The 24,774-nt window shown below is 37.2% G+C and overlaps 1 protein-coding gene across 1 annotated transcript in view; it reads left to right on the forward strand.

Moving 5' to 3' along the window:
* The window catches only part of CTNNA3 (catenin alpha 3), a 1,962,241-nt gene that overhangs the window by 393,327 nt on the left and 1,544,140 nt on the right, over window positions 1-24,774 (forward strand). The window contains exon 6 of the mRNA XM_051982587.1: window positions 13,694-13,957. Coding sequence (XP_051838547.1) covers window positions 13,694-13,957 — 264 coding nt within the window. The remainder of the gene's footprint in view (window positions 1-13,693; window positions 13,958-24,774) is intronic.

The raw sequence follows: 24,774 nt of genomic DNA on the forward strand, positions 1-24,774 counted from the left end.
GATGGAGGGAGCATGAAACACAATCCACTTTTCAAGACTTACTGAATTTGAATCCATTTCATGAACTCTATGTCCCAGTTCAAATGAGGCTCACTGTTCTCCATTCACATGTCATTTCCCATCACATGCCTTGGTAAGTCTATCCCCCATTTTTAGAATCCTCTTCTTACTTTCCCCCTTTCAAATTTCTAGCTTCTTTCATAACACAGCAAATCAAGAGTCCTACTTGAAATAACCTAATACTCCTAGCTATTGGGATCTCTCCTTAACCCCCCAGAATTACTTTTTTTGGAGCATTGAGGTATTAAGTGACTTGCCCAGGGTCACTCAGCTATAGTTGTGGCACAAAAGGGTAAAAACCTGACCTATGTTTTTATGAGCCTTGGGCCGGTTTCTTATTGACCATATAACACTGGCTCTCAATGGTAATAATTATACTTACATAATACTTTAAATGTTATACAAAATAAAATAGATATTCTGACAATAAGACCGCAAAGAAGGGAATGCCATTATACTAGCCAAATTTTACAGATGAAGAAACTTGGCTTAGTTCTAAGGCCATATCTTATGACTATTGTTCATCCTTCATTCTCAAAGAAGATGATGGACTTGAGGAAGTCTATGTCTTTACTAGCAAGTGAACTAGATTTTAATGAGGCAGGGCAGAATGAAGTCACCAGGCTATCTCTCTCCTCCAGAGCCATGGGAGTTTAGTGGTAAGACATAGGTCAGGATGACTAGTGATGGGCCTGGATGCTGTGGGAGAGCTGAATCTTTTCCCTCTTTTGTAGCTAGTTAAAAATCAGACCCAGGATTTGGACTAGCACAATTTATCGAGGTTCTTTGATGTAGATTCTAGATACATTATGGCTTTTTAATGTATGTTATGATTCTGGAAGTATACCAATTCAATGAGGAGACTAAAAGTAGCATATATGGAATGAATGGGGTCAGAGTAGACACTTGTTAATGTCCTTTCAAAATGACAAGAAATCACAACCAAAATCAGATTCCCACCCAGTGGAGTTTTGAAACTCTGAGACTGGCAATCTTGAAACTGCCTTCCTGATAGCCAAAATAACTTCTATCTTTGTAAATTTTAATGGCTGCAAAACTCTTTACAAACACTTTGCAGTCTGAACGATTAGATGGAGAATGTTTTGGATGTGAAGTCAGAGGAGATGAAATAAAATCCAGATGTGGTCCTTTTTTAGCAGTCTAGCAGTGCTGGACAGCTCAAGTTCTCTCTCTGAAGTTAAATTTTGTTTTGTTTTTTTGTTGATGGGGAAGCAATTTCCTCATAGTCACATGACTAGAACTTTTGCTGGAGTTGTCCAGTTCTTTTCCAATTTATCATGATCACATTTAGGGTTTTCTTGGTAAAGACACTAGAGTGGCCTGCTGTTCCCTTCTCCAGTTTATTTTGCAAATTAAGCAACTGAGGCAAATAGTATTAATACACTTGCTCAGGGTCTCACATCTAGTCAGTGTCTGATACTAGATTTGAACTCTTGACTCCAGGTCCAGCATTTTATCTATTGCTCTACACAGTTGCCAGAATTCAAATCCTAAGTTCACTGTTGCTTCTAATGGACTTTGATCCTTCTTGTCTCTACCCAACTAAGCATTAAGTTTCTTTCAAACCCACTCTGTGCAATTTCCAGTTAGGAAATTGGAATCATGCAGTGTATCACCCCATGGAAGTAAATCAAGGTTGTTTGCTCCCCCTGATGCTATTCTCTGCATCAGCTTGAAGGGACTAGGGATGGCGAACCCCAGGTCTGAGCGAGAACTGTATTAAAGTATCTGAAGGGTTGTTGTGTGGAAGAGAGATTAAACTTTTTCTCCTTGGCTCCTGAAGCAAAAAATGAGGAACAGGTTGAAGATGCAGAGAGGCAAGTTTAGAATTTGTCAAGAAAACCATCTGAGCCATGAGAATTCCCTGAAAGCAGAATGGGTTGCCTTGGGAGGTAGCAAATTCCCTGTCACTAGAAATCTGGTTTTTTTTGCTATCAGTAGATGAGTTTATTGTTTTAAAATTCTTGTTAAAGCTATTATTTCTCACATATAGTCCGTGTATCAGGATAGATAATCCAGCCATACCTCCATTTCTATCTACAGCTTCTTTGTTATTTCCTTCTACCTACCCTAATCTAATTCTGTAACCACTGGAAATTTGTGACAGTCATTGGATAACCACTCATCAGGTATGCTGTAGAAAGATTTTGTGTTTGGATGTGAGTTGAACTAAATAATATTCTAAGATCCCCTAACTCAGATATTAGGCAATAGATAGAATGTCAAATTTAGGTCAGGAAGACCTGATTTCTTTTCTTAGTTCAAGTACTTTCTTGTTGTGTGATTCTTATCTTATCTTGCCTCAATTTCCTCCTCTGTAAATTGGGCATAATCATAGTATCTACCCCTTCTGGGGTTGCCGTGAGGACAAAATGAGATAATGTATAAAACCCTGCAAATCTTAAAATGCTAAATAAATGCTAGCTATTATTATTCTGCAAGGGATGCATTTTTTGAATGATTTTATTTCGGGATTGGAGGCAAACACCATTCTAGAGGTTGTCAACATTCCAGCATCATGCATCTGTTGTATTTATGATAGAAAAAAGAGAAAAGAGTGTTTAGTCATCTGCAGCTTCCATTTGGTGTTAAACACATGCTGTTCTTTAGAGTGGGACTGGGCCAATACTTTTTTTATATTTTAATGTAGAGAGCAGTCATTCCTAAAGACAGATTTTTAAAGGGGCAAGCAAACTCCAAACAGCTAATTTTGGGGACACACACAGAGAATGCTTTTTGTGTTCAGTCATCAAAGTATTGATTATGAGAAATCCTCATAACGGCGGAGATTTTCTTCTCATTGGGCATGCCATTTCTCATCTCTTCCACAGTAATTATAGTTTACTTCTTTTGGCAGTTCAGAAAGTAGGAGTAAGTTTGGGAAAGTGGTAAATGTTTCTTCGAAAAAAAAATCCATGTAATTTTTAGGACATGGAAGATTCTAGTGTATCCCAGACCAGTGGATGAGATGGAAGGCTATTCACTGAGCTGGCATCCAATTAATGTAATTCACCAGCCCAGAGGGTTGGAATTTTATTTAGGTATTGCAGAAATCGCTGTGGACTTGGAGCCAGAGAGCGTCCCTCCAAATGCAGCTTCTGCTTCTAGTTGTTTGTTCTTTGCTCTCTAAGAGGACCTTGACTTCAGGGAGGTGATTCCATGCCATACAAGTGAATTGGAGTGAAGTGAGGGAGGGCTGGGTAAGGTCACTTGTCCCACTTTCCTTTCCAGAGCCATCTAGGTCCAGTGGCCAGATAGAGATCAGGAAGACTGGAGATGGCCCTGGATGCAATGGGGGACCTCAGCCTTTTTAAGCTAAGATCTTCCACAGGTCTCAGTTTGACTGAACAACACCCATTCAGTGATTGAAGTGATTAATCACTGGGGCAAAGAATCTCTTCTTTCACCTAGCCCAAATAAATTTAAATATAGAAACAAATAAATAAGTAAATATGGAAGAGTATTTCTGGCCAAAGAAGGAAGGATGGTTATTTACATTCAATCTGAATTAATATGGACACAAATAATAACCAAGTGAACCTTAGTCTAGGACCTCTCAGTGCCCAATGAGAATCAGATTGACTTTGGTTTAAAGCTTGGTCCTAGAGAAAGACATTTAATCAGTAAGCTTCAAGATATCTTGAGAGGATTCAGAAGGGCAAAAGGAAAAAAAAGGCTTTGAAGAGCATCTGCAGATAAGGGTATAATACATTATGTGGACAGAGGGAGGAATGGAGGGAGACAGGGAAGAAGGAAGGAAAGAAGGAAGAAAGAAAGGGAGGAAGGGAAGAAAGGGAGGGGGGAGAAAGGAAAGAAGGAAGGAGAGAAGGAAGGAACGGAGGGTGGGTGAAAGGAAAGAAGGAAGGAAGGGAGGGTGGGTGAAAGGAAAGAAGGAAGGAAGGGAGGGAGGGAGGAAGAAAGAAAAGAAAAAAAGAAGGAAGGAAGGAAGGAAAAAAGTGAGGAAAAGGACAGAGGGAGATGGGGAGAAAGAAAGAAAGGAGAAAGGAAGGAAGGGAGGGAGGGAGGAAGGAAAGAAAAAAAGAAGGAAGAAACGAAGGAAGGAAAACAGGAAGGAAGGAAGAAAGGAAAGGGAGGGAGGGAAAAAAGAAGGAAGGAAGGAAGCAAGGGAAAGAAGAGAGGGAGAAAGGAAGAAAGGGAGTGAGGGAGACAGGGAAGAAGAAAGAAAGGGAGGAAAGAAGGGAGGAAAGGACAGAGAGAGAGGAAGGGAGGGAGGGGAAAAAAAGGAAGGAAGGAAGGGAAAGAAAGAGGGAGGGAAGGAGAGAGTCTTCTAACTGAGGAATTCCAGTTTGTGGACCTGCTTTACTCACAGAAGTTTTTACTTCTGCTAATTACTCCCGGTGTGACTTTGGGTAAGGTGCTTTTCTTTGAAACCCCTTTTCTTCATTAGTAAAATGAAATAGGGAGGAAGCTTGATTTAGGAGAAAGCTCATGGCTTTGGAGTCAGAGGCTGTGGGTTCAAATCCCGCTTCTGTGTTTACTATCTCTGTGGCAGTGTGGTACAGTGGAAAGGGTTTTTTAGTTTCTCTGGAATGAGAAGGCCTGGGTTCAAATCTTGGCTCTAATGCCTATTACTTATGTGATATGGTATGAGGCTATTTATACACTTAAGCAGTCAGAGTTCAGGCCTGGATCCAGGAAGACTTCTTGTTCCTGAGTTCAAATCTGGTTTCAAATGTTTACTAGCTTTAGGACCCAGGACAAGTCCTTTAACCCCATTTACCTCAGTTTCCTTTGTAAAATAAGTTAGAGAAGGGAATGGCAAATTATTTCAATATCTCTTCCAGCAAAACAACAAATGAGGTCATGGAGAACTGTATACAGCTGGAGAAAACTGAACAACAAAACAGGGTCTCAGCTTCCTTATTCATAAAGTCATAAAATAAGAGGATTTTATTGGATGTTTTCTGTGGTTCCTTCCAACTCTTCATCTTTGATTTCATGACCTCTAAGATTTCTCTCTGTCCTTATCCATACTCTTGCTCCCTATTACTCACAAGTAAGTTGGGAAAATTTACATAGGAAGAAATTGGAAGAGGCGAGCGATTTATTGATCTTTGGCTCAGCATTCAAAGCTACACTGGCTCTGTAGATGATAATTAAGCCGCATTTCAGTGCCTTTCTACCTTATGGATATTTAGAGCCTCTTGTCAGACTCCATGGCTGGGATGCATAAAGCAGCAGCACATAAATGCAATGGAAGGATAAAGTGTCAGAAAAGGAACCCTGTTGAACTCATCCAGTCTTTTCATAATAATTCCATTTAGCTTATTGAGGGATCAAGACTTGGATTCAAATCCACCTTTAGACATTCAATCTGTTGGCCCCAGTACAGGGTATTTATCCTCTCTGAATCTTACTTTCCCATCTGTAAAATGGGGATAATCCTAGTAGTGATCTTACAGAGTTATTGTAAATTTTAGACAGAATGATGTAGGCAGAGGGAGAGACCATTACTCCCTACAAATTCTTTGCAAACCTTAAAACCTTATAGAAATTTCAACTATCATCATTTTTGCCATCATCCTAATTCTCATCTTCATCTCATTCAGCTCATCTTTTCTTATAGAAATGGTCCTAGGACAACTTCTAGATGGTATTCTTTTGTAAGACATATTGTCTAGACCTGCCCAAGGGAGATTTGGTATCTGCTTTTTCTAGTTTAACAAAGAATTTAGGGTATAAGCTAATCTTCTGGAGGCTCTCTAAGAGTATTCTCCAGACTTGTTTAATCATCAATGGCACAGCCAGGAAGTTTATCCTGTTTCCACATGACTTTGAACTCCTCTACTAAAAAGACTATATTTCAAAAGCTTTTGTTTTTCTGGAACTTAAGCGTTTGTATGTATTTGATATTATGACAGTGTGTACTGGAAAGTATTGTATTGAATTTATTATGAATCAGTATTCTATCAGAATGATTTGAGACAGCAGTTTGGTCTATGATGATGATTAATTAGCACTGTTTATTAGTTGACCTCTCTAGGGTGTTTGAGATCTCTATGTTGTCATAGGGATTTGTTGTTTGTTATTCCATGAAGGGAGTGAGCTTCTGATTTAATTTTATTTTTAATTTGTGACATAAAAGAGAATTTCTATAACACAGAATAAAAGAGATGAATGTATATGAAAAGTCAAATCTGTTATGGTACTATATGATATTCCTTTTAAAAGCATAACAAAATTATTACATCACTTTCTTTCCCCTCCATTTTTTCTTCTTTCCCCTCCCCATCCTAGTGAAGGCAACTATTACACACACACACACACACACACACACACACACACACACGTACACGTGAAATCCTTCCACACACACTTCCATTTGTCAGTTCTTTCTCTGGATCTATTTAGCACCTTCATTCATATATCCTTTGTAGTTAATTTGTGTATTTATAATAGTGAAAATGACTCAATCACTCAAAATTGTTCTTAAAATAATATTGCTGTTATTGTCTCTTGGTTCTGTTCATTTTCTTCTTCATTATTTTGTGCAAGTTTATCCATATTTTTGTAAAATTAAGGAGCTAATCATTTCTTATGGCACATCACAATAATAAACCACAACTTGTTTAGTCATTCCCCAATTGATAGCCATCCCTGCAATTTCCAGTTCTTTGCCATCAGAAAGAGCTGTTATCGACAGTTTAGAACATACAAGTTCTTTTCCTTTTTGAACCTACTCATTTTTGGAAATAGACATATGTAATGTTCTTCTCTAAAATATAATGTTCTCTGGGAGCAGGTTTCTTGGGGGCTTCTGGAGGCAGCCTTAGTTCCAGACCCCGAATGCAGCCAAGAGTTAAAGTCCAAGTCCTTTATTGACTCCTTTCTTAGCTTTCTTAGAGGCCTATCTCTCTCCTTAGTTCTGAGAGCTCTTGCCACTAATCCTTTGTCTCTTCCAGCTTCTGCCACTAGCTCCCTTCGAATGTCTCCAGCCAGCACAGGGGTGGAAAATGGAATGAATCTGTCTCCATCTCTAAGAATGGGTTTGTCTTCTCTGACTTCTGAATGTTGCAGACTGACTCCTGGTTGAGGGTCCTAGCTTATATATATACACTCTCTTAAAGGTGTGAATCTTGTAGAACTCTAATAAGTACTAAGTATTTTAGTGAACTAGAGAACTGTTAAGTACCATGATAAATTAGATAACTGACTTAGTATCTTGTAAGAATCCTAACAGACACAGTAGTAGTATTGCTGGATCAAATGATACAAGCAGTTTAATAACTATTTGGGCATAATTCCAGATTATTTTCCAAAAGGATTGGATCAGTTCATAGTTCTACTAACAGTGAATTTACTGTTTCAATTTTCCCACATACCTCCTAACATTTGTTGTTTTCCTCTTCAATCATTTAGCCAATCTCATAGGTGTAAAATGATATCTCAAGGTTGTTTTAATTTTCATTTCTTTAATCAATAATGATTCAGAACATTTTTTCATATGAATACAAATTGTTTTGATTTATTCATCAGAAAACTACATGTTTATATCCTTTGACCATTTATCAATTGGGGAATGACTCATATTCTTAAAGCCTTGACAGAGTTCTGATTTATTATTTTAAACAAAAATAAAATTAATAACTTTAACAGTAGTTATATGGTAGATACTTGCAAGTAGAATCTTTTTTAAGTATAAACTCTCAATGAACTCTAAGGAAACAGAAGATATATTTCCTTTAAATGGATAAGAAAGGAATTTATAGCCTTTAAAAAAGGTTTTTAAGTTTTTTTTTTCCATCTCTCTTCTGTGTGGAACACTAGTCTGCATTAGAATTTAGTCATACTCTTCTCCTTGGTGATTTCTTTTGGTATTTGACCTCTATATATTCCAAACACCTAATATATATTGATGGCCCAGAGTACATATCTCAGGATCTCTTTATGCTTTTATTATATGGTATTTCAGTTTTCCATTTGAATTTGAAATCTTTTTTCTTATTGAATTTATCCCACTAGTATACAGTGGAAATATGGGGTATTGGGGTACTTTCAAAGCTATGTTCAAGTCATTTCCTGTAAGAAATCTTTCATACCTAAATATATCTGTGCTTAAGTAGCCTTTTTGGGGTGAAGGATGGACAGGAAGAGGGAAAAATAAAATAAAAAGTGCACAGCAGAGTAAAGAAAACCTACAAGAAAGCAAAGAAAATATGGACAGCTCTGAACATACTATGCAGTATTTATTACATAATGGAAATTTATTGCTTTATATTTTGAATCCTCTGTTATGTTCTGTTATGCACATGGCAATTTCTTTTTCTTTTTTATGTTATATTTAGGTTTAAAATAAATAAATAAAATTTTAAAGTCCCATTTATTTAAACGTTAGTGCTTGTTTCAGCATTACCAATCTTCTTTATATTCTCTCTGTCTCTCTTTCTATCTCTTTCTTCCCCCCTCTCTTTCTCTTCCTACTTCTCTCCTCCCTTCCTCTCTTCTCTCCTTATACTGAGGCACTGGGCCATTGAGAGATGTGTCCAAGATCACAAAAGTCAGTATATTTCAGAGGCAAAGGTTGGACCCCTGTCTCCCTGCCTGATGTTGCCTCTAGTCACTCCACCATGCTGCCTGTCTCCTGGCACAAAGTAAGCAAGCTCTGAATAACTGCTCGGGGACTTGGCCGCAGTGGAGGGAGCTCTGGCCCTGGAGTCAGATATCTGTTCTCAAATCCTCTCTTTGCCTTTAAAACCTGGGAAACTTTGGGCAAGTCATTTTGAGTTCTCAGATTTGTTTCCTCCTATATAAAAATGTGGGGGTTAGGATGGGTTGTCTCCAAGGTCCCTTCCATTTCTCCATCTCCGATCCTCTGTAATAGTGTTAAAATTGCTGCTGTCATCTCCTGACCTATTGGTTGTAAAAATCATATATTTTCTGAAGACTTTACTTCTTCTTCCATCTTGCATGTTACTGCTCAGTTAGGGCCAAACACTCCACCTTCTAATTTCTGCTTGGGGAAAAACAGTCAAATTAGCAGGTGTTTGTTTGCTGATGGGATGGGAAGCTGCCCAGTGGCCACTGAGCCAGCTAACAGGCATATCTTGGCCAAGGGAAGACTGGGGAAGGCAGCCAAGAAAGCAAGGATTCCAAATAACAAAGAACCATGGGATTTGGGGCTGAATAGCTTAGTCTTGAGAAAACAAAATCACAGCCTGCAGGATGCTTCTCATTCTACATATCCTCCTCCCTCTCCATCCCTGGGTTCCCTTCCCCTTTGGTTACATTACAAATGTAATGAATCAGAGTTGCCAAAACCCACAATTAGATACCTGGAAGAATCCAGCAAACAATTTGCATATGGTTTGGTTTGTTGATAGAGTTTTTGTTGCATTATTTCACTTGATTAGAAATGTAGTTTCCATGTATCATTGACATTATGGGAGGACATAAACAAGTGTCTCCATGACAAAGGCATTAATGACTCATGATTGGGAACTGTACTTTTGGAGAGCAGTACACATACCTATGAAGAAAGAATCCGTTGACTTATTGGAGTCCTAGCATGTGGTAGATGTAGATCATCCCCAGGTCTATGTGTCCAGCGAGTCTTGATTTCTTGTTAATAGCAATAATTTATATTTTTGTAAATATTCATCCATTTCATGTAAGTTACCACTTTTATTGTCATATGACTGGACAAAATACATTCTAATAATTTCCTTTTTTCTTCATTAAAATAACTTCATCTTACAGAACAGATGAATCAAAGAACAAATCATTGAAACAATAGATAATTTCATTAAAGCAAATGATACCCAGGAGAGAACACCAAAATTTGTGGTATGTAGCCAAAACAGTTCTCATGGAAAATATGTATGCCATCATAAACAAAGAATGGAAGAACTGATCAACATATTGGTGATCAGCTAAAGTAAATAAATAATGCTTAAAATTTTAAGGTAGAAAAATTAAAAAATTCAATTAAATACCAAAATAGAAATTTTGAAAACCAAAGAAGACAATAAATTTGAAAGCAAAAATTGAATTAATAAATAAAACTGAACTTTTTGTGAACAGAGCAATAAAATAGTTAATCCTGGTTTTTCTTGTAAGCCCATTTCTTATCTATGGAGAAAGCAGTATCCTCTTCCTCCAAAACTTCAATTACATGTTCAGCAATGTGTGCTTTTGATGTAGAAGGTCACCAACAACTTTCCAAAAAGTTTAAAATTGATTGAGTATTATCATCTGGTTTTCCTCTGTCAAATTAGCTGGTGTTTTATTCCTATTTTGCAGTTGAAGAAACTGAGGCATAATTTACCTTCTCAAAGAATTCTTATAGATTTCTCCTGAGGCAACCAGGTAACAAGTTAGTGTTAGACTTGGAGTTGGGAAGAATGGTGTAAATTTTGCCTCAGGCACTGACTATGTAACTGGGTAGATCACCTAAAATCTCTTAGTGTCAGTTTTCTTATGTGAAATGTGAAATATGAAAATAATAATAGTACCTTTCTAAGTATCAAGTAAGATATCATATCTCAAGTGCTTTGCCAGCTTTATGATGCTATATAAATGCTAACAGTGGTAATGATTATATCAGTGATGATAGTGATTATGTTGACCTTGTCATCTTGCATCCGATTGGCTATTTCCTTTGAAAAGTATTTGATAATCTAGACTTTTGTGGGGATGTTATCAGTTTCTCCTGGATGGACAGGAGATTTGGATATCTTTTAGGATATTTCATATTTCCCATAATTCTTTTCAGTAGAGATAGCCAAGAACAGATTGGGCAGAACAAATTTACTCAGAATTATTTTTTTTTTCATATCCCATCTTGGTCTTTGGCTTTAAATCTACTGTCATTTTAGCATTGAAGTGATTCCAATTTGTAACCAGATATACATAGATGCTTTCCCTGGAAGAGTAATGATACTTTAAATTTTGACTCCTTTGTGGTGATTTACATTAACTTTATGGTTCACCTGCCAGAGCCCAGCTAAGCATGGATACCGCCATCCTAAATAGTTAAAGAAATGCCATATTTGTATCTCACTTTGGATGAGATTGTGTGTGAAGTTTCGATTAGGCCCTAATATACAGTGAATTTTCTACAGCTGTTTCTTGATATTTATGCTTCCATATCTTCCTTCCTCTGAGGAGCTGTGCATGCTTTCTAAACATTAAATTATTTATCTACAAACAGCCCTCTGAAGTAGATAGCTTGTGCCATAAAGTGATAGGGAATTTGTTAAAAGCAAAAAATAAAAGGAAAAGGAAAAAAAAAAAAAAACAAAATCGCCAAGAACATCTAAGAACATAAAACACTAAAGCTGTAGGGGATAATGAGAGAAATAATAATTGACATATTTGTTTCACTCGTTATAGTTTTCAAGTTCAAATTAACTCATTAGATCAGAGGATAAGATGTAGATTTAGAGGGGGGAAGGGCATTAGAGTCCCTCCAGTCCCAGTTATGTTCAATGTTCATAGCTCTCGATTTGGAAGATAACTCAGGGGTCTCCTTGTCTAAACTGCTCATTTTATAGATGATAGAGTCAAGGTCACAATAGCAAGGAACATTTATTAAGTGCCTTCTGAGTTCTAAGGATCCCAAAAATGGAGGTAGCTAGACAGGACAATGGATAGAGCACCTGTCCTGGAGTCAGGAGGACCTGAGTTCAAATGTAGCCTCAGACACTTAACAATTACTAGCCATGTGACCCTGGACAAGTCAATCAACCCCAATTGTCTCACCAAAAAATCTTTTTAAAATGTATACAAAAATTAAAAAAAATGAAATCAATCCCTTCCCACAGGAATCATACATATATTCTACTGGGAGGAAGCAGCTTATATACAATAATTAAATCTGAGATGTATACAAAGTAAATGTAAAGTTTTTTTAGGGGAAGAAGGATAGCAACTTGATAAGAATTGAGGAAATATCTAATAAATGGGGGAGCACTTGGAACAAGCCTTGGATAAAGCACTTATGCAATTATTTTCTTTTTCAATTCTTTTGTGGGAAGCAATAGATATTTTTATTCCTATTTTGCAGTTGAAGAAACTGAGTCATACATAGCCAGATTAAGGCTATTAAAATAATCCTGAGCAAATTTGTTCTGCTCATTCTATTCTTTCCCATCCCTATCTGTAGCTAGTTAGGAGTTCCAAATTGTGGTTATGGAGCTGTGTGGGGATCCGTGGAGATCATTTTCACACTTGTTTCCAGATGAAGAAACTGAACTATTGATAAGGAAAATGATTTGTTCAAGATCACGAAGGTTTTAAGTGGCAGAACTGGAGAGTCATCTTATCAGTCATGCTCTATCCTAAAGACAAAATCAGGTCCGGAAATTAGGTCTCTTGACTCCTCATCCAGGGTTTTTTGGAGAAGATTAATGAAATGGGGGTGAGTGAAGTCATGGTAAAACAAGAGCATAAAAGATTAGGACTCTCTCCTTTGGGAATTGTTGGTTGAGCATGCAAGTTGACAGCTTCTTCTAAATGTCTTCTGCCCCCTTCAGAGGAGCTAATTTCCTCCCTAATCTCTACTTGAACTAAAGAGAAGAGATTTATTTTCAGTGTGGAGAGGGGAGGGAAAAGGGACACTAAAAATATAGTATTGTATAACATGTGTTAGCCCCAAATGACTGGGACATTTCTGTATTAGAAGAGATAACTAGAACCTGGCTCCTACTTGAGTCCACCATGCTGGGCAATTTAAATGGCTCTGGCCACTCCACAGTGTTCGTCTCTCTTCATCATCAATCATTCAAAGATTAAAGATCAGGATTTCTGGAAATAACACAAAAGGGGAATGGAATACCGTTCCATTGTCACTTATAGCTCAATTTTCCAAAGTTAAAAGGGATAGTGGGTAAATGGAATTTGATGATCATTCTTTTGTAACACACCCATAGAAGAAATGTTGACCTAATGGATAGAAAGCACAAACTTTGAGCTGAAAGTAACATTAGGTTTAATCCCTCTCATTTTTCAAATGGGGAAACTGAGTCCCAGAGAGGTGGAAAGTCACATGTCTAGGTAGCAGGTATCTGAGGTAGGATTCTAATCCAAATTTTTCAGAATCTGAAATCATTGCTGCATCTATTATATGCCAAATTTGACCTTAGAATTAGGGAGCACTAGCACCACGTTCGATTTGTGACACATACTAGCTGTTGGATTGAATAGATCTCACCACTTCTGACTGTTCGAGATTCTCTTAAGTTTCAGAATGGGTGGTGATGTGTTTCAGCAGAAGAAGATCCTTTGCCAGTAAGTCACAGGTCTTATCACTCTCCCCCGCCTTTTCCCTGGCCTCCAATAAAGATGCTTATACAACTTCCAGGCTATCCACAAGGAGGAATAAAAATGAACTGATATGGGCTGGAGCTGCTCATTTTTGAACACTATTCTGACAAATCTTTATTCTCACAGACCCTTTTGCTATATCAGGAGATATAAGGGAAGCGGGCACAGGTCTCTATGACTATATCATTCTCTTCACTAAAATTTAATTGGTCACTGCCTCTAATGGAGGTGAGTCCATTCTGAAAGAAAAGCATCATTTGTCTTTTTCTGCAAATGTGGTCAACCATGTTTCAGCTGAGAAAATGTGCTTTTTCCTTCCATCTCCTAGGACTTAAAATCTCCAGCCCAGCGAGATGAGATTGCAGGGGCCCGGGCTTCTCTCAAGGAAAACTCTCCTCTTCTGCATTCAATTTGTTCCGCGTGCCTGGAGCATGATGATGTGGCCTCTCTCCAAGCCAGCAAGGACACGGTCTGTGATGAGATCCAGAATGCCCTCGATGTGATTTCTAATGCATCACAAGGGATCCAGAGCTCAAAGGCTGAGTTCAAGTCTCAATCGGCCACGCTGGGAAGTGCGTTGGATGAACTTGAGGTAAGATAGTAAGAAAGTTGCCGGGATCAACCTGAAAAGATTTGGAGATTTGTTTGAAAATGAACATAATTCTAAGGTCCTTCCCAATCTTGCATCTTTCTTGCTTTCTAGTCTCAGTGCATATTATTGCCTTTTCCTCACTCTGTGGCCCAGCCAAAGTGATGTCCTTGCTGTACCTCTCACATGACATTCCGTGTCTAGTTTTGATGCATTTGCATAAGTTGAATCCCATGTCTCCTCACCTCCTCCTCTTAGAATCTGTAATTTTCTTAAAAACTAAATGTCGTGTCCTATGTGAGGTCTTTTCTGATTTTATCACTACCAAGTCCCATTTCTCTCCGAAGTTATCTTTTCATATATTTATATTTACATTTATTTTATATCCACTTGGGTATGTACATGTTGTTTTCCCTAGTAAAGGGGCAGCAGTATTTTTGTTTGAATGTTAAAGTTTGCAGCCGATACATTTCTAAGCACATCAGATCCTAATAATAACTTGCTGATCATCAATAGGAAAAGTCCTTTATCCCCAGGGATCCTGATTTCTTGGACCTCCGTCTGAAGATACTGATAAATGTTGACTAGGTAAGATGATTCAATAGAGAAAATCAATTGGCCTCTCAAAGGTCTACAACCAAAGTGAAGGGCCAAATAACAATATAAATACAGGCGACACGACTAGGGACAAGTGAGGTAAAATGAAAATGATCGGTGCCAGTTTCTCATTTGAAATGACTTTTATATAAAAATACTTAACATTGGTAACATAAAAAGAAAGAAATCCACAGTTGATTATGAATGCATGATGTTTACATAGATTCTCTATGAAAGTCCTCCTTATGGGAGGACTTGGACAAGAAATCCAAGAAAGGAAAAGCATAGATGGGTGGTAATACATAACCTTGGAGGGTGTACCTATGTCAATGAGACAATGGATCCATTGGAGTATCAAACAAGTGTTTGTGTAGACACTGCAATTAACAAACGGTTTGTTTCAAACCCTACTGTTCTAATTATATATTTAGTAGATGCTTGATGGAATTAGAAACCAATGTAGGAATAACCTTGAAATATACCATTGCTTGACTCACTGAAAGTGAAATGGGTGATTTGGTTTCTAATCCAATACTCTTATTATTTGTTTCTTAATTATTCATTTCTTCATGAAATTTTTGGAAGACTTAATGAAAATGTAAATTTTTATGCCAGAGGCAATTCTCTAGGTCCTGTCTTATTTTAGATTGTTTTCCCTGCATACTTTCAGATTCAGTCGGTCAGTCGTCTTAATAGTCACCTGCCTTGATCTGGCCACATTTTGTTTAGTATGTTCAGTCATGGGTGCCATATTTTAGGAAGGGCATTCATAAACTTGGAACAACCAAGCTTTTATGAGCCCATAAAAGCCTAGATTTAGAACTTAAAGAGTATTTAGAGATCATCTAGCCCAACTCCCTTATCTTATCGACGAGGACTCTAAAGTCTAGAAAGGGCAATGATTTGCCCAAAGTTACATATGTAGAAAAAAAAGGGAAATCAGGATCCCAAACCAAGTCCTCTGATTCCAAGTCCTCCGCTCCCTCCATTGTACTCCAGTGCCTAGAGATCATCCCCAATAAGGATAAGTTGAAAGGACTGTGACTGATTAACTTCAGAGACTTGAAAGTTGGTACATATTTTAAGCTTTTAAATTTGTTATTTTGCTTCTTTTCCTTTCGGTTCAATTCTTCGTGTTATTTCATATTCCCATTTGTTTAAAAGAAAAAGAAGGAAGCAGCATTATTCACTTTTTCAAGACATTAAAAAAGAGAAGGAATTGGACTAGTGGAACTCAGCAGTCCTCATCAGCCTTTGGGGAGGGATAAGATAGTGTCTTTAAATAGCTGAAAGGTTGTTATGGTGACAGAGGTTAGTTTTGTTGTTCTTACCTCCAGGGAGTAGAACCAGGAATTGTGAAGAGACATATTTTCATATGCTTTGTAATTCTTGTTTCTATCTCTCAATAAATATTCAATTTTAAGTGTTTTGCTCAATAAATGTGGGGCACATTATATAGCTTCAATAAATGTTTGGTGATTGGTTCAAAGGATTTAGCACTGGACAGAATCTTGAAGAACATCTAGTCCAATATCCTAATTTTATAGATGACTGAAGTATCATCTTCAAATGCTTACCTAAAGTGGCTTGTCCAAGGTCATGATAGTTAGTGGCAGAGACAGGATTTGAAGGCCACTTTCAAAAAACACATAATTCATTGCTTTCTCCTTACAATTTCATCTCTTCAGTCCACTTATTTATTGAAGATTTTTTTTCCTTTGAGACACCTAGTCTATACAAATCAGTCAGGGATCACTGAATTTAACAATAGATGAATTTTCCATGAGAAGAATTATTGAATGTTCTAATGCTTAAAAGAAATCAGAAAAAAAGAGAAACCAGATCTCAAGTAGTTTTTAGAAAAAAAAAGCTGTACTGAGGAAAGATGAAGAGCAAGGATGAAACATGATCTGCTACAGTGAAAATGAGTGAGATATTTGAGCAAGGAAGTCCTTGAGAGGAACCATCCATTTTTTAGACCTTTATCACCACAGATTTGGTACTAGCTACTTCCCAAGGGGTAGAAGAAAGATCCAAGCAAGTCAACTTATTTACATGTGTGATTTTTCAGTTCTACTCTCTTTATGATCCTGGTCTGCTCCCTTTGGTCATATGTTTTTACACAGCCAAGCAGTAGTTATATTAGAAGAGAGAATCATTAAATCATCACTTTAGATCTGAAAGGGATCTTTGAGATCATCTAGTCGAATTCTTTTTTTTTTTCTAATGTTAAAAGTTCATACTTTTTGCTTACTTTTTTCTTTCAAACAAATAGAAATTTTGACATAACACAAAGCATTTACCTCAAAGGGAAATAAACAAAATTATAGATTTAAGAGTTTAAAATATATTCCAAACTGCAGATACATGTTTTCCGACATCATTGATATTGTGGTGCTGATGGGATGGGAATAGAACTATTTATTCTGCATGGAATAATTACCAATTTGAAGAAGATTTTGATGGTGATTTGCCTGGAAGAGGGCATGCAGCTCCATAGATATGTGCAAATTCATATCTGGGAGGAATTTTAGAACATGCAATATTAGACCTGAAAGCTTAAAACAAAAAAGGGAGCTAGCAGGAACCTTAGAACACAAAATGCGAAACTTTGGAGCTCTAGAAATCTCAGAACATGAAATGTTACATAAGGAAGGGATCTTAGAAAAAAGAACAAAGGACTTACTTAGAATGTCAGATTCAGAGGTGGAAGACCTTTAAACATGGTAGCAACTATTTGACAGCCAGCATAGAGTTTCAGATTTGGAGTCAAAAAGTTGTTGTTCTGTCATTTTTCAATCATGAGGTTTACTTGGCAAAGATACTCGAGTAGTTAGCCAATTTCTTTTCCATTTCATTTTACAGACAAGGAAACCGAGGTAAATGAGATTAAGTAGCTTGCCTGAAGTTACATAGCTGATATGTATATTTATGTGTAAGTCATATAACTCATTTTGACATTATCTTAACATATGGTGTGAGAACTTCATCTATACCTAATTTCTGTCATGCTGTTTTCCAGTTTTCCCAGCAGTTTTTATCAGATGAGGTGTTTTTTTTCTCCAAAAGCTTGAATCTTTGCATTTATCATACATTAGGTTATGATAACCATTTACTATAATATAATTGATACCTAATCTTTTCCACTGATCTACCACTCTATTTCTTAGCCATTACCAGATTGTTTTGATTATTAGAGTTTGAAATTTTGCTAGTTTGAGATGGCTAGACCATCTTCTTTAGCCTTCCCCACATTGAATCCCATGATACTTTTGAACTTTTGTCCTTCCAGATGAATTTTGTTATTTTTTTAGCTTTATAAAATATTTTTGATTGTTTGATTGGTATGACATTGAATGAATCAGTTAATTCATAATTTTTATTATATTGGGCTGGCCATGAGCAATTGATATTTTTTTAAAATTGTTTACATTTGACTTTGTGTGAAAAGTGTTTTATGGTTATTTTGATATAGTTGCTGGGAAGAATTTTAAAACAGATGTCCAAACCAGAAAGGAGTTTTGTATTAACGAACAAAAGACCTTGAACATAAGAATGTCACAGCTGGCAAAATCCTTAAAATAAATAATACAGTTGGAAGTGGCTGTGAAATACATGTGTTTGTTGGTACTGCTCACAGTTAAATCCCACAAAATATCAAGTGAGAGCTAAAGATATTATCATAGGAATCAAGCATAAGTTCAGTGAAGAGGTTGAAGAATACCAGGGAAATAGAGGAAAGATGCTGTCTTTGATGGCCAGGTCTGATTTAGTAGATGCTTTCAAAGATTAGCTCCAGTCACAGAGGCCACGTTGGGGGTCATCGTATTGTTCATTATGCACTTATGTCATATTAGGTTTAGGATATCCATAAGGTTTTCAGCACAGTTTTGAACTGTGCTCATGGTGTCCTTGCAACAGTTGCTGTGAAAGTTTCTCCCCACTCTGGTGATTCTGAGACTCTGTTTATAAGATTTGAGCTCAGCAGAAACTCTGAATATTGATGCAAAAAAAAGTCTCTCAGATTACAACTGAGATGTAGATGTCAAGGTTCTCATTAAAATTCATAGGGTTTTCCCTGGTTCCCAAGGTAGCCTTGGGATTCCTTTGATCATCTTGGTGTTGTCTGGCCACCAGAAAAGGCCCTTGACCTTTGGAATGGAGATCTTTGTCCTTCCGACAGGTTAACAATCTGCATGCTGAATAGCAGGGTGTTTGCCTTTAGTTTTGTCACTGAGGCATTTTAAACGGATGCTTTGCTGCTGGATCAGCAGTGGAAGATGGGCGGTTTCAAGGTTGGGTTGGGCAGTCCTTTGTGATTTTCTGGAGCTTTTCATTATTTCAAACCACTTCTGTATGGAAAGTCAACTGGTCCAACTAGAGGTGTCCCTTTAGCTTGCTGAAGTTTTTGAAATCCCTCATCTTTTCCCAAAGCTTGAGTTTGTTGAGGCATTTAAAAACGAGTAGTTGGATGGAGTTAATGGGGATGGCATATCAAGGCCTCTCAAGCTCTCCTTATACTTCCTGCCAGATTCTTGGGAGGTGCTTTAGAGACAATTCAGGACCAGGTTACTGTGGCTGCTTAGTTCATAGTGGAAGTTAATTATAATTGTTCTCTGTGTATACTGACCCAGGATGTACTTTGAGTCATCTAAGAAGCAGTGATTAAGCTTGTTAATGGTGTGAGGGACACCTAAAAGTGGAAGACAAATTTTGATAACTACAGAATGTCATTTCATATCATATTATACAAAGGGTAATCTGATCCAAGCCCAAAGTGGAGACTTCTCTGACTGTAGACATAAAAGGAATCCACTCCTGATATGGATATTCCCTTTTTGTCTTCTTGTAACTTTATTTCTGATAACTTTTCTAAGTCACTTTTATAGCAGGGTCCAGTCCCGGCACTCACGGATGCCCAGTATGATTGGCAAGGGTGTTTTCCTCTGAAGAGATGAAGGCTTATATTTTCTCATCAGCATATCAATCCTGACTTGCTGTATGATCCAGTAATGCTATGAGTAGATCCTCACTCAGGACTCCTCCGGCTCTAAAAGCTACGATATTAGCATTCTTGCACATCTCAGGAAAAGTGCTTTCCATGTGTAGCATCTGCAGATTTACAGAACCTTTGCTGCCATCCATATATATTATCAACCAGCTCGTGGGAATAATTCCTAGTTGAGGCAGAGAAGAACAAGCTAGTACAAGATGGATTTTGGCAACTAAGTTTGATTCTTCTTATTTCTGCATAACACTAATGGTTCCCATGGCTGTCAGAATGAGATAAAACAGAATTGGTTGAGCATTTGACCTTTTTTTTTTCTTTTTAAAATGATTTTGAAAATTAAATGGTGGAACTTATTTTTATTTACAGGAGACATTATTGTTTGAAGATCTAAAATAATGTTTTGTTCATGCTGCTCCTGCAAATATAATACAAAAGAGTAAATGGACATAGTTAAACACTCAGTTGGGAGCAAGTCTCATGAAATGTTTATAGTGTGGGAATGTTCCGGATCACTTATTCAACTGCTGGGAGCCACAGATTTGCTGCATCCCTCATCCTTACCCACAGTGGATGTGGATATCTTCTCTGAGAGTTCTGAGTAAGGAAGTACATGGTGATTTGGAAGATCTCATTAGTCAAATGGACTGATGCTAACAGATGGAGAATTCCTCTATTGCCTTTGCAATTAGATCAGAACTGACAGTTGGAAGCAAATCTTTGAAATATCTGGATCCTCTCTCCACTGATTTAGATCATGATCCCGCCATTATTTTTCTAGGATCAGAGACTTAGATTTAGGATTGGAAGGAATCTTCAAGATCAGAGAAATGACACGATTTTGTCCATTTGTCAGAAATGGGAAGTAGAAAGATTCAATTCAAACTGGTACCTTTTAAATAAACCAGTCAACAAACGAGCTTTTATTAAGCACCTACTATATTTCAGACAATATAAAAGAGCTAGGAGTTATCCACAGGGAACTTAGATTCTATCAGTGCAGCTGTACATATGTAAATATACATAAGATGTATAGATAAGAAGTACACAGTAGTTGGTGGTGATGATGGGGACACAAGAGGCAGGAGAATCTGAAAAGACTCCATTAAGAAATTTGATGCTCTTTTCATTGCAGTCTGCTGTCCGGTGTGATTTGTGTCCAGTCTTCCCTTAAATCCATCACAAATAATCTCTCCTGCTTTATCCACTTTGAGCACTGAGGATGATGATCCTCATATGCATGCTTTTTACTGGTGTAGAGAACTTCTTGTGTGAGAACTTCCATCACCCCTGCAGATCGCATCTACTTTGTAATTTAGGGACCTAGGATCAGGGCTTCTTAACATTTTGCACCATGATTCTCTTTGGCGATAAGTCTGTGGAAGCCAGTGAACTTCTCTTTAGAACAGTCCAGAGGATAACAAAGACAACTAGTTATATTGAAATGAAATTATCAAAAAATATAAAGATGATGCAGTGGTTGGAGCACCAGGCGAAGAGCCAGAAAGATCTGAGTTCAAATCCAGTCTAGCATGTACTCATTCAGCACGACATGACCTGGACAAGTCAGTCACTTAATACCTCTTTGCCTCAGTTCCTCATCTGTTAAATGGAACATGCTGGAAAAGGAAATGGCAAACTGGTCCAATATCTTTGCCAAGAAAACTCCATGAACAAACATCCATAGGATGATGTAGAATTGGGTGTGACTAAATAACTGGACATCCTAGAGACAGCCAGGTAACACGAGTAGAGAGTGGAATTTGGAGTGAAAGAGACTCTGCTTACCTCAGTCTTACCTCAGACACTTACCAACCATGTGATCCTGGGGAAGCCATATATCCTTTCTCCAAATCTGGAAAATGGAATTGATGACACTTACCTAACAGGGTTATTGTAAGAACCAAATGAGTTAGCATATGTAAAATTCTTTGAAAACCTTAAAGCTATATAAATGCTACCTGTTATTATTATTGTTATTATTGCTATATTAAAAAATGAAATTCAAGACAACTGATTGAGAACTCTTAACTCAGAGAGTTGCTGGACACACTGAAAAATTGTGACCTGTTCAGGGTTATACATGTAGCATATAAGGTTTGCACCCAGATCTTTCTGACTTTCTGAAGATTACCCCCTCCTACTTGTTTTAGTATGAGCATTTGACCTTTTTTTTCTTTCTAAAATGATTTTGAAAATTAAATGGTAGAACTTATTTTTGAACCCATTGAACCCTACTTGTTATACCATACCTTGGTTAAAAAACAAAGAGACTTTCAACACCTGTTAGCTGAACTCTGGGTGGTGAGTCTTAGCTAGGCTTCTGCTCAAACAGCAGACATTCAGTCCATTGCCAAGTTTGTACTCTTAAGGCTTTCCAATTTCCACCTACCTTTGCTATGGCTTTAAGGCCCCGGGATCATCTCTATACTGTAACCTGCTATTGGAGAACTTTGGCGGTGGAAGGAAAACGGGATTCTTTTCTCTGATTATTGTGTGTGGCTCATATGTCCACCCACATTGATACGGGTAGAATTATTCTTCTATGAACTCTGATTAAACTTCAGCATTTGAAAGAGATGCACTGTTTCATTAGTATGGGCAATCATTGCTTGACACAGATTACCACTCCTCAGGGCTTTTTGTAGATTATCTCCATGATGTGCGAAAGCTTAGACAATTCATATTTCTGTGGGCAACCTTTTAGTGATGAGTCCCCATGGACCAAAGTGGATTTGTCAATAGCTCTCAGACACAGTCTATCATGGCCCTTTCTTGAAACCTTTCCAGGTTGATTGAACCTGAGACACTTTGTATACATAGCCTTTGGGAGGCAAAAATCGTTTCCGCAACCATGTGAGGTATTGGATTCAAATAGCAAAGATTTAGAATTAAGAAGATATTCAGAGACTATCTGTTTCTCTTCCAATGCCTTCATTTGTCAGAAGAAGAAACTGAGATTCAGATTGAGACACTAGTCTGAAGTCATTCCCTCAGAAGTGTCATCTTTGATACCAAAGCTCTTTCTGTTTTGTGTGAGATTAAATGTAATGTATATATATATATACACACACACACAATATAATGTAATATATATATATATAATGTAAATGCTTAGCACTCTGTCTATAATTAGCATTTAATAAACATTTGTTCCATCTACTGCATCCTTCCTCTCAGATAATAGATTTTTGAACTGGATATGACCTCAGAGATCATCTAATCCAAACTTCCCCCCACTTTACAGATTAGGAAACTAAAGTAAAGTGACTTATATAAGACCTTATGTCTTATCGCTCATAAATGGCTACCTACTATCAAATTCATTTTGACTGTAGTGCTTTTCTGCTATTTCTACTTCACTGAGAGTAGAACTTGTCATAAATTCATTTTTTCAAATAATGAAGGATGAAAAAAAAATGGTGGTAGTTTTCTAAAGTATGTTGTTTACACCATTGCACTTAATTTCCTGAATGATTCATTTGTAGCAAATGGCAGTTGGTTAAGGAATAAAATTGAGTCTTGATTTTCTTGAAGTAATAGAAAGTGGGAAATATGGAGAGTTAGGCAACAACTAGTCCAGTCATCACCCAACTGTGTTCCATTGAACCCATATGTTCCATGCTTTTCATTATAGGGTTCCATGAGGACATACTGAGGCTGGCAATATTTTTGCCTCTGAAACATTGAATATAACATTATGTTTGAATAAAATGTTCATGAAATTAACCATTTTCAGGATGAAAATACCATTAATTTTCTTGACCCTTTCTATTTTTTTCATTTTTATTCCAAAGATTTTTATGAAATATTAAACTGACTGGCTTTGTGACTCTGTTCAAGTTGCATAACCCCAATTGCCTCAGTGAAAAAAAAATTAAAAAAAATAGTAAACTGAAAGGGAATTTAAGAATCATCTAGTTGTAGTCTCCTGTTTTAGGAAACTGAGTCAATGTGAAGAAAACTTTCCTAGGTTTCTATAATCACTCTCAGAACTGGGATTCTTTTTTTTTTTTAAATTTTTTATTTAATAATTACTTTATATTGACACTCGTTTCTGTTCTGATTTTTTTTTTCCCCTCCCTCCCTCCACCCCCTCCCCTAGATGGCAAGCAGTCCTTTATATGTTGGATATGTTGCAGTATATCCTAGATACAATATATGTTTGCAGAACCGAACAGTTCTCTTGTTGCTTAGGGAGAATTGGATTCAGAAGGTATAAATAACCCGGGAAGAAAAACAAAAATGCAGATAGTTTACATTCGTTTCCCAGTGTTCTTTCTTTGGGTGTAGCTGCTTTTGTCCGTCAGAACTGGGATTCAAACTAGATCCTTCTCCAAATGCAGCTCTCCATGTCACAGGTGCCTCTCAGGCATTAATATCTACCAAATGGAGAATTTCCATTTTGTAGCTGAAGAAATTGAGACTGGGAAAAGTCAAATGTGTAACCTAATATCATATTATTAATAAATGAAAGAGCCCAACCCAAATTCAGGACTTGTGGTTCTAAGTCCTATACTTTTTCTATTATAACATACTAGCCCTGGGATTGTAATAATGGAAAGAAGATAGGCCTTGGGACCAGGAGTGATCAGAGGTGACATCTTATCTGTGCTACTAATTAGCTTTATTCCCTTAAACAAGTTGCTTAAGCTCTCTGCTCAACTTCCTCATCTTTAAAAAGGGGTAAATTATATCTTCCTCTCAAAGAAGATAGATTTTTGTTGTTTAATCATTTCAGTCATGTCCAACTCTTTGTGACCCCATTTGGGGTTTTATTGGTACAGATATTGGAATGATTTGCCATTTTCTCCTCCATCTCATTTTACAGATGAAGAAACTGAGGCAAACAAGTGAAGTGACTTGTGGTAAGACCACATTTGAACTCATGAAGATGAGCCTTCCTAACTCTCACTCTTCCTTCAACAACCCCTCCTCTCAATTCTATCTCTCCTTGTACGTGTAGCTATGGTGTATGTGTTTGTATATATACAGATGTATATAGTAAACATACAACTGGAAAGAACCCAAGAAGATCCAATAGTCTTATTTAATGATGAGGAAACAGCAGGACAAGGGAGTTGAAAAAACTCGTGTAAGATTTCAAGGTTATAATTATCAAAGAGTCTGGAGTCAGTATTCTTTCCACTGCATATCCCTATTAATATTAGTGGGATGACCTTGGATTTAATTTGTCTCTGGCTTCCTAATAAAT

This window comes from Antechinus flavipes, chromosome 2 (genome assembly GCF_016432865.1).
Source record: "Antechinus flavipes isolate AdamAnt ecotype Samford, QLD, Australia chromosome 2, AdamAnt_v2, whole genome shotgun sequence".
In the NCBI taxonomy this organism is placed as follows: Eukaryota; Metazoa; Chordata; class Mammalia; order Dasyuromorphia; family Dasyuridae; genus Antechinus; species Antechinus flavipes.